The 10556-nt window shown below is 59.1% G+C and overlaps 1 protein-coding gene across 1 annotated transcript; it reads left to right on the top strand.

Moving 5' to 3' along the window:
* The first annotated feature begins 211 nt into the window (after positions 1-211).
* On the top strand, positions 212-10527 carry CSDC2 (cold shock domain containing C2). The gene is made up of 4 exons (XM_028149916.2): positions 212-354; positions 6871-7169; positions 8019-8141; positions 8632-10527. Exons 2-4 carry the CDS (start codon positions 6994-6996, stop codon positions 8792-8794), a joined length of 462 nt encoding a protein of 153 aa, XP_028005717.1. The 5' UTR covers positions 212-354; positions 6871-6993; the 3' UTR covers positions 8795-10527.
* Positions 10528-10556: the final 29 nt, after the last annotated feature.

A 10556-nucleotide genomic window follows, 5' to 3' on the forward strand; every position in this document is an offset into this window, starting at 1 on the left:
ATAAACGCCACTTTCCAAAAAAAGACGCTTTAGGGCCCCGGGAGACGCTGGGAACTCACTCACTCACTCACTGGGAGGTGGTGTCCGGGCCCGGGTCCCTTTAAGCCGGGAGTACACATTCCCAGCCCAGCCCCGCCCTCCTGCTCTTCCTGACGTCAGGGGGGAGGCGTGTGTGAGTGAGTGAGGGGCTGAGGTGCCGCATGCTCACACACACACACACACACACACACACACACGCTCACACACACGGCACATCTTTCAGACCCGGCCCCCGCGCCCAGCTCCAGGTGCCGGGAGAGGCCGAGTGCTGAGCCGGCCGCAGGAGGCAGTCCCGACCTCAGCTGCCGGGGAGAGGTAAGGGGCTGCTCGGGGCTGGATGGGGACTCGCCGCACCAGCTCTAGAAACTGGCTTTGGCGGGGGAGCAGGAGGGAGGTAAGATATGGGGAGGGGGCGGGGGAGGCTGGGAAGGTGGGTCCCTCCCCTGGGGCTGGCCCAGCCCGGTTCAGTTTACGGAGGGAATCTGGGAGGGTGTGTAGAGGAACCCACCCTGCCCTCTCCCCTCCCTCCCTCTCCCCGGTCCCCAAGGGAAGCTGAGGCGGTGTGGCTCCCGGTGAGACGGCGTGTGTCTGCGCGTCTGTGTCTGGGACTGGTGTCTGGCTCCAGAGGCCGAGGGCAGCAGGCACTTGCCAAGCCGCAGCCTCCTAAGAAGCAGGGAGGGAAATGACTGGAGAAATAATGGAAATAATCGTGTTCCTACCAGATGCAAACATCAAGTGCAGGAGGGAACATAGTGGGCCTTTTCCCTGGGACCTTTGGGGCCGGGGCTGGGACCGGGGCTGGGGCTGGGGCCGGGGCCGGGGCTGGGGCCGGGCCTGGGGCCGGGGCCGGGGCCGGGGCTGGGGCCGGGGCGGGACTGTCTGCAGCAGACGCCAGTTGGATGAGGAGCAGCTGTCTGATCCTGGCTGCTGCTTCCCAATGCGATGGGAATAATTGTGCTAATTGGCTTGGAGGGGTGGCCCTGGCTATTATTTCACCCACCCTAGCTTTTGCCTCTTCTGAGGCTACTTCTCTCCCCTGCTCACCAGCTGGGGCTCTGACCTCCACCCGGCTGGGGTGCAGTCCCTGGAAGGCAGGGGTGATAAGCTAGGGGCGGTGGGATACAGGGCTGGGGCAGCCTGGGCGGGTACCACGTCCCCCGAGTGGCCTGACCCTGGCAGAGGAGTCCAGGCGGAGATAAGGCGTGATGATGCCGGCGCCCACAGGGAGACAGGGTTCCTGCCCAGCTGCCAGCCTGCAGGCTCTTCCCGGGCGAGGGGCGGGGGTGCAGAGAGAACAATAATAAACAGAGTGTGAACTGCTGCGTCCGCTGGGAGAGGGGCGGGGGGCGGGGGATGTGCCCCGGGTGGGGGTGGGCAGCCTCTGGGACCTGGCAGAGGCCTCTCCCTGGGAAGGGGCTGTCTCCAGACCCCTGGGGGATGGGAGCCAGGTCCCCGAACCTGCCTCCATCCCAGAGCCTCTGGGTCCTTCACATTCTAGATGTTTCTCCTCCCAGCCTCACCCCTTTCATTTCCTGAAACATCTACGTTCCCATACCGGCCCCGCCCCATCCTCCAAATAAAAAATAAAAAAGGCGGATGGAAGCAGGAACTGGCTGCACACAGGGAGAGGCCGCTTCTGGGCCTGGAGAGAGACAGGTGGGCAATCTTCCCGGATGCCCACTGGCCATGGAGGGGTTCCTCCCGGCTGGTGGGTGGGGAGGGAACACCTGAAGGCTGGTCTGGAGGTAGATACCCAAGAGTGGCACCAGCAGAGGGCGCTCAGGGCCTGGCTGAGCTGGTCCCAAGGAGCATGACCAGGAAGAGCCTGGTGCAAAGGGGGCTGGAGGCGGTTGGGACCTTAGTCCAAGCAGAGCAGCAAGATGGGGAGCAAAAAGCAGCGGGGGGCTCTGCCTCTGCCCCCAGCCAGTGAAACGATGGTCACCAGGATGAGTGGCACGGGCGCTGGAAAGGTCAAGGGCTCTGGGTCATGCTGACTGGAGTTCAAGCTCAGCCCCTTCCCGTGTTATCTTGTCCTGTCTGTCCCTCTCTCGAGGGGGATTCAGAGTGGGAAAGTGACTCGCTCAGGGTCACACGGCCTGGCGGAGCTGGGATGTGAGCATGGCTCTCGAGGTGCCCATTCTGTCATCCCCATCCCCCCTGATGCCCAGCATGCCCAGAGCCTTAATCACAGCACCCCCCCAGGCAGCATGACAAGGACAAGACTGAAAGGGTCTCACACTCAAGTATTGGCTGGGGCAGCCCCATACACACACACACACACACACACACACACACACGCACACGCTGTGCGGGGAAGAACCAGGTTTAATTAGGTCACCTCCAGCTGCAGGAGCAGCTTTGGCAATGATGTATTTTAAGGAGCATCTGGGAGGCTGGGGTGGGGGAGGGGCTGCGGAGGACCTGTCTGGTGGTCCTGAGGCTGTCCCCTCACCCTGCTGGGGCTCAGCATGGACAAGACCCCAACATTTAGAAAGCCCTTCCCCTGCCATCCTGTGTCCCCTGCCCTTGCCCTGTTCAGGCCATCATGTCCGTCCCTCCCCTGTCTGCTTCTCCACAACGGGGGCTCAGGCTGGCTCGTTTTTATTGGGGGCGTTGTTTTTAAGCTTCCCAGTGTTGGCAAGTGACTCACCCAAGGTCATGGTCTGAGTCAGCACAAAGCCAGAAATAGAGCCCTGAGTCCCCAGTTCTTCCAGGGAGAGCAGGGGCTTCCGGGGACCTGCTGGTCCTCCCTCCCCTCCTCTGCCAGGGGTTGAATCTATACCCCCAAATGTCTCCAGGTTGCAAATGTGCTGCCCCTGACCGGCTGTGTGACCCCAGCAAACCCCTTGACCTCTCTGAGCCTCAGTCTACCCTTCTGAAGAATGGGGGTAATAATGGCAGTTATCACACAGTGTGGTTGTGAGGACTAAATGAGGAAGTGGGGCTCAGAGGGCTTGGCACCCCACTTGGCACGTGGTTGATAATCAATACTGGTAGCCGCATTAGGATTTCCCACACAGAGTTCTAGTCACCTGTCTGTCCTTCCCCTCTGGCCTGGGCCTCTGACGGGGGCTGTCTCCTCTTGTTCTGTTGTCCAGGTGCCTGGCTATCAGTTTTGTTTCACTTATGCATGTATTTTTAAAATTTTATTTATTGATTGACGACAGAAAGAGAGAGAGAGAGAGAGAGAGAGAGAGAGAGAGAGAGGGGAGTTATGCATCATTGGTTGATTCTTTTAAAAAAAATATATTTTCCTGATTTTTTACAGAGGAAGGGAGAGAGATAGAGAGTTAGAAACATCGATGAGAGAGAAACATCAATCAGCTGCCTCCTGCACATCTCCTGTTGTGCCCGCAACCAAGGTACATGCCCTTGACCGGAATCCAACCTGGGACCTTTCAGTCCTCAGGCCGAGGCTCTATCCACTGAGCCAAACTGGTTAGGGCCTTTGGTTCATTCTTATATGTGCCCTGACCGGGGTTGGATCCCGCAACCTTGGCATATCAGGACAATGCTCTAACCAACTAAGCAACCGGCCATGACTTATGCATGTGTTTTGTGTGTGTGTGAGTGTGTGTGTGTGTTTTAAAGAATAGTTTATTGGTTTTTAGAGAGAAAGGAAGAGAAAGAGAGAGTAACATCAATGTGAGAGCAGAACATCAGCTGGCTGCCTCCTGTACATCCCCCATCTGTGACGGAATCCGCAACCCCAAGCATGTGCCCTTGACTGGGAATCGAACCAGCTACCTCCTGGTGCGTGGAGTCGGTGCCCAAACAACTGAGCCACACTGGCCAGGGCCTATGCATGTATTTTTGACAACTTCAGAGGATAATTAGACTGACCCTCATGAGTCATCCAGACCAGTGGTGATTGTATAGCTGAGGTAAAACGTGCTACGTGGTCTCTGGTTCTGGCTTCTCCCGTGAGCACAGTGATTTCCTGTTCATCTGTGATGCCGTGCGCATCAGCACCTCCTCCTCCTTCTGGCTGAATAGCGTCCTACTATGTGGCCATACAATGTTTGCTCATCCGCTCGCCAATTGGTGGGTCTTTGGTTGTTTCCACTTTCTGGCTATTACGAAGAACGCTGCCACGAACATTCGGGTACAAGTTTTCGTGCGATGGCTTCTCTCCTTGAAGCTTCCGTTTTCTTCTCTCTAAAATGGGGATAAAAATGCCCAACCTGGCCCACTCCTGCCTCCTGGAGTGAGCTCAGAGAGAAAGACCCGACCTCAGCTTGAGGGGCCACGAGGGCCCCCCTCCCTCCCCTCCAGCTCGCCTGGCTGCTGGGGAGCAGGGAGTCTCCCCTCCACCCCCAGCGATGGCAGAGCCAGCTCATTGTCTTGACCCAGAAACACCCCACTTGCTGTGTGACCTTGAACAGCCGCCAGGGGCCTGCTCCAGTGATGGGGGTTGAATGAGTGCCTCCTCGCTCTTCCCGTCCTGCCATGCGGTGTTTCGGGGGCTTCCTGGTCTCCGGACCCCTAAGAAGCCTTTCCCTGGCCAGTGGTTAGAGCGTCAGCCCACACACCTAAGAGTGGTGGGCTCGATTTCCAGTCAAGGGTACCTACCCGGGTTGCAGGTTTGATCCCAGCCCCGGTTGGGACTCATGTGGGAGGCAACTAATCAATGTGTCTCTCTCACATCAATGTTTCTCTCTCTCTCCCTCCCTTCCCTCCCTTCCACTCTCTCTAAAAAAAAAAAAAAAAAAAAAATCAATGGAAAAAAATATCCTTGGGTGAGGATTAACAAAACAAAACAAGCAAACAAAAAAAAGAAGCCTTAAACCCTTCCCCAGAAACTCCAGATTTGGGGGCCGGGCAATATGGAGACCAGAAATAGACGTGCAGCTCAGGGGTTCACCTCTGACCCCAGGGCATTTGGGAGAGGGAGCGGGGGAGGGAAGGAATGGGGATGAGGAGGCGGAGAACCCATCCACTGACACCCACGTGACTATGGACCCCGGATAATCTTTATATTTCCCAGTTTAGCCACGCCCCCCCATAGCCTGTGCGGGCGAGGGGGTTTAGCGGTCCCATTGTACAGATCGGGAAGCTGAGGCAGTGGAAGAGCTCCCCAAGCGCAGTCGCTAACACACAGCTGAGCTGGCGCTCTCCCATCCAGGCATCCCGCCCGCCGGCCCAGGTGGCAGCTGTCTGGCCCGGGCTCAGTCAGCAGCCTGGCTTGGTACACGGCGCCTTTCCGGCCCGGGTTCCACGGCAGCGCCTCTTGGGGTCCAATATTTCCCAACCCTGGGGGAGGGTGGGCCGGTAGGTGAATGGGGACGGAAACTATGTTCTCTTCCTCGGTAGAGGGAAATATAGGATGAATTATTTCAAGGTCATCTAGACACAGCTATTGGTGTGGGAATTTCTATTGCTTAGCATTGATAGTAGCAATGTATTGGGTATCTACAAGATGCTCGCTGAAACCGGTTTGGCTCAGTGGATAGAGCGTCGGCCTGCGGACTAAAGGGTCCCAGGTTCGATTCCGGTCAAGGGCATGTACCTTGGTTGCGGACACATCCCTGGTAGGGGGTGTGCAGGAGGCAGCTGGTCGATGTTTCTCTCTCATCGATGTTTCTAGCTCTCTGTCCCTCTCCCTTCCTCTCTGTAAAAAATCAATTAAAAAAAAATTATATATATATATATATATATAAAAAACAAAACAAGATGCCCGATGTTGTCACATACACTAAACCAATGGTCGGCAAACCGCGGCTTGCAAGCCACATGCGGCTCATGAGCCACGGTTTGCCGCTCTGTTGACTAATGAGTTTGCCGACCACTGTCATATACTACCCTTTACCTCTTTGCACACAATATGCCACAATTGCCTAATCCTCACAGCTTCCAACTACACAGTAACATTTAGTCTAGTCCAGTGGTCGGCAAACTCATTAGTCAACAGAGTGGCAAACCGCGGCTCGCGAGCTGCCGTTTGCCGACCACTGCACTAAACCATTGGGTCCTCAGCAAGCCTGCATGGGAAGTGTTCTCAGTCTCATTTTAGAGAGGAAGACATGGGGCTAAGGAAAAAGCTCTACCTTCCCAAGAGCTCACCATGCCCTTGAACTGTCCCAAGTGTGTAGCAGTCCTTTGATCCTCACAGGAACCTCTCTATAAAGTAGTCACCAGCACTACCCCCGTTTTACAGAGTAGGAAACGGAGTCAAAAGTTAAGAGTGTTGACCAAGGCCTCACAGCCCATAGGTAGAGAAGCCAAGATCCAAACCCAGGCCATCTGGGCCCAGAGCCCACACACCACCCACCATGTTGGAACTGAGGTCACCAAGTTACAAACGACAAAGCTGAGATTCAAACCCGGATCTGGGCATTTGAAACTGCCGACACTTGTGCCAAACTGGGTTCCCGACCATCATTGGCCACTGTACCCATCCCACCTCCCAGACCCCCGCGTTAGAGAATTGAACTTGAAGCTGGAAGGACTTTGAGGTTCGTCTTCCTCACATGGCAGGGAGAGAGGAAGCAAGCGCTCCAAGGTCTCTTCTAAGGACACTAACCCCCTTCATGGGGGCCTCACCCTCCTGACCGCATCTAAACTTAGCGGCCTCCCAAAGGCTCCGTCTCTAAATGCCGTCACCCTGGGGGGTAGGGGTAGGACTTCCACACATGACTTGTCAGGGAATACAGTTTAGCCCAGAGCAAGGTTGTGTGGTTGTTTTGTCTTTTTGGTGAGAACAGAGTCAAGAAGGGCCATGAGTACCCGGTGACGGGGGCAGGCAGGCCCAGCCATCCAGACTTGTGCTCGGTGTCCGGCCGCTGCCCGTCCGGGAGCACACTCACCTCTGCCTCTCTCTTCCCCTTCCAGACGGAGCCTGTGGCTGCTGAGGCTGCTGAGCAGGGCCAGGCCGGGCCCTGCCCTCAAGGACACCGAAGCCCTTCACCGGCCCCTGGGCCTGGGAGCCCACCAGGCTCTCCCGCTGGCCCCACCATGACTTCGGAGCCCACATCGCCCCCAGTCGTGCCCCCGCTCCACTCCCCCAAGTCCCCAGTCTGGCCCACCTTCCCCTTCCACCGGGAGGGCAGCAGGGTCTGGGAGCGGGGCGGTGTCTCAACTCGGGACCTGCCCAGCCCCCTGCCCACCAAACGGACCAGGACGTATTCGGCGTGAGTACCTGCCCCTCACCTGGGCTTCTGTCCCCTCCTTCTCCAGCCCCTGTTTTCTTTCCCAAGGACAGGAGAGCTGTGTATGAACTTTCCAGTAACTGCTAGTGTTCGTTCGTTCGTTCGTTCATTCATTCATTCATTCATTCGTTCGTTCATTCATTCCACCAAGATTTACTGGGCTCCTGACCAGGGGATCCAGTGATGAATTAGATCCCACAGGCTGCATACAATTCAAAGGGAATTCGTCCACCATTCACTCCCTCCAGCAGGCCTGGGAGTGAGGACCCGCATGAGGCATCAGGGAAGATGCCGTCTTAGCTGAGTTTGGAAGCTATATCAGGGGAAGGATGAAACAGCCTGGGCAAAAGTGGAGGCATAGGGTTGACCTTTGGCGTGGGGTGAGCCTTTGGGGACAGTTACTGGCTGGGGTGCATGAGGGAGGGGCTTTGTGGGACCCACAGGGAGACTGACTTGGCTTGGCTGAAGGAGTTTTTTATGGCAAGTGCTGAGTGACTCCTGTGTCCACCCCACGGCTAGGCACAGAGCAGATGTTTAATGAATGGAGAAGGGGTGCGTGACACGTGAGCGAAAGGGATGCCATTGCTTCGGGAGAGAGTGAGGAGTGGGGGTGCTGTGCAGAGAGAGGGGCGCTGGCTGGGAGTCACGAGACCCACTTGCTGTGTGCCAGGGGGAGCCAGTTCCCCTCGCTGGGCCTCAGTCTCCTTTTCTCTCAGTGGGGTGATGGAAGGACTGACTCAGCATAACTGTGTGTGGCTTCTGGCCTGGGGAGGCTGTGGGGGCCCGGAGAACCCCTAGGCCCCAGCTCCAATCCCCCTGCCCTCTCCTTAGGACAGCCCGTGCCTCGGCTGGCCCCGTGTTCAAGGGCGTCTGCAAGCAGTTCTCCCGCTCACAAGGCCACGGCTTCATCACCCCTGAGAACGGGTCAGAGGACATCTTCGTGCACGTATCTGAGTGAGTCCTGCCCCCCAGCCCACCTCAGTGAGGCCCTCCCCTCGCCCTGCTCTTGGCCGCAGTGTCCCAGCAGGGCCTCAAGAAATAAGAAATGCCCCCTCCCACCCCCGCTGGCTCCCCTCCCTGGCTGAGGCCTGCTCCTGGCATCCTCCCCCCACCCCATCGGGGCTGGGATGTGTGGGAGGAGGAGGGCTGGGCCAGGTGGGGAGAGGCCCTCAGAAGCCGAGCTCTAGGAGCCACTGGCTGAGCAGGGGAAGGCCTGCAGCAGGCAGGGAGGGAAGGGGGGCTAGGCCTGTGTCCCAGCCCTAATGCCAGGCATGATGGGGTGGTCACAGACCCTCTAAGCCTCACATCTCACTTAACCCCCCACAACACAGAGGAGGGGGCAGTTTGTTTCCCATTTTGCAGATTTGGGGCTGAGATGCTGAGGGAGGCTAGGCCGTCCTCAGGCCAGGCTGCCATTGGGCTGACGCCCCTTTTCTGCCTCCAGCATCGAGGGGGACTACGTCCCTGTGGAGGGTGACGAGGTGACCTACAAGATGTGCCCCATCCCACCCAAGAACCAGAAGTTCCAGGCCGTGGAGGTGGTGCTCACCCAGCTGGCCCCACACACGCCCCACGAGACGTGGTCCGGGCAGGTCGTGGGCTCCTAGGCTGGGGGGGCGCCCCCCAGGGTGGACAGGTGGGCAGGCCTCATGCCCCACTGCACTGGCTGACTCGGTCCCCCAGGCGGCCTCAGTGCGCACGTCTGTCTGTCTGTCTGTCTTGCACGTGTGCTTCCATCCAGCCCCGTGACCTGTGACTGTTGTGTGAGCTGGACCGAGGGGGCGGCCTCCGACCTGCCCTCTCTGCTTGTCCGCTCTCTCCTTCCTCCCCTCCCTGGCACACTGGCACAGGCCCTCTCGCCCCTGCCCACCTGTCCTGTGTCCACTGAACCTCCAGAGCCTGCATCAGGCCTGGGGCTGGGCGTCGGGGGCACCCCGGGCCCTGCCGGGACAAGCTTCTCCGCAGCCTGGGCCTCTGGCCCTGGCCCGGCCGGACTCTGCTTGTTACTCAACCCACCCCTGGGCCCGGGGCTCCAGTGCTGGCCGGGACCCGCCCTCAGAAGCCAGGCCCGTGAGCACTTTGGGGGCCTCCAGCCTCCGGCAAGGAAAGGTAGTGAAAGGTGGCCAGCCGGCCCTCCTCGGGTGGCCGGGCCAGCCTGCCTTCTCCCGCTCTCAGCACGCACTGGAGGCGGGAGAGGGCCTGAGGCAGAAGGCAGTTTGGGGTTCCTTTGGCTGGCCAGTCCCTCCTCCTCAGCCTGGCAGTGGCTCTGTGAACCCCAAACTGAGGTCCCATCTTCTCCCCTGGCCACGCGGAGTCTTGCTGCCTCCATTTCCCCAGGAGATGCGGGTCTGCGGAGTCGGGGGGACGTCCCCCCAGCTTGGATTTAGGCCTCCCCTTTCCCTGACTCACGAGCCCCACTGATGCTCTGCCCGTGCTCAGCACGGCGGCTGGTGAGGACCCAGCGGTGGGTGGACACAGCCCCTCAGGCAGGGCCAGGCGGGGGCACCCACAGGAGTAGCCTCAGCCTGGGGGACCCCCAGCCCTGCCACCCCCTGCTGGACCCTCTTCCCAAAGCCGAGACGTGGCTCCCACCGGCCTCCAAGCCAGTGGCTGAGCTGTGGTTCCTGTTGTCCGTCCCTTAAAGTGTGTGCGTGTGTGTGTTGTGTGCATGTGTGTTGTATGCATTCACTCTTGGGTGGGGGGTTGGCCTGGCCAGGAGGCCAGGAAGGAGGGTTTCCTCCCCCCGTGCCCGCCTCCCAGAGCACATCGTCTGGTGGGGACTGGAACGGGGCTAACGGGAGGGCTGCCCGGACGGGCGGAGAGCCGGTCTGTGTGTCAACGGCTCAGATGCCCAACCTCAGGGTCAGTGACTGCCTAGGATCCCCAGCCCTGGAGATGCCCCAAGGCTCCAGGGTGGAGCCCGGCTGGGATGTGTCCCATCCCTGCCCCCAGTCCTTACGAGGCTGGCAGCTCAGAGCTGCTGAGATGGGCTGGCAGCCCCCCACCTGAGAACGGCCCAGCCCAACACCCACTCTGAGCCGGGGCCGCTCTGGCAAGGCCCCAGGCCTTTCCTTGGGGAACAAGGACCCCCTGGCCTCCTGGGCAGGTTTATTGATGCAGGTTAACCCCTAGGAGCCCCCCAAGGCCCCCTGTCCTGTGAGTAGACCCCCCTTTTCAGGCACTGGCAAGGGGGATGTGGGACATCAGCCCTGGGGCCACCTGGGTGGCTGAGGTCAGTGGCATTCTGTCACTCACACCCCAGTGTCCAGTCACACACCCTCCTGAGGCCCCCCACCCCCCGGGCTCCCGTCCTTCCGAACACTGGCAATAAACCCTCAGCTGTGACTCAGCCTGGCCCAGAGATGCCTG

This window comes from Eptesicus fuscus, chromosome 7, assembly GCF_027574615.1.
Source record: "Eptesicus fuscus isolate TK198812 chromosome 7, DD_ASM_mEF_20220401, whole genome shotgun sequence".
NCBI classification, from domain to species: Eukaryota; Metazoa; Chordata; class Mammalia; order Chiroptera; family Vespertilionidae; genus Eptesicus; species Eptesicus fuscus.

Bases quoted from the DNA above. Each gene is read 5' to 3' on its own strand.
- CSDC2 (XM_028149916.2), top strand. From the start codon at position 6,994: ATGACTTCGGAGCCCACATCGCCCCCAGTCGTGCCCCCGCTCCACTCC. The intron at 7,170-8,018 runs GTGAGTACCTGC...CCCTCTCCTTAG, and splicing joins CGGACCAGGACGTATTCGGC to GACAGCCCGTGCCTCGGCTG. The intron at 8,142-8,631 runs GTGAGTCCTGCC...TTCTGCCTCCAG, and splicing joins ATCTTCGTGCACGTATCTGA to CATCGAGGGGGACTACGTCC.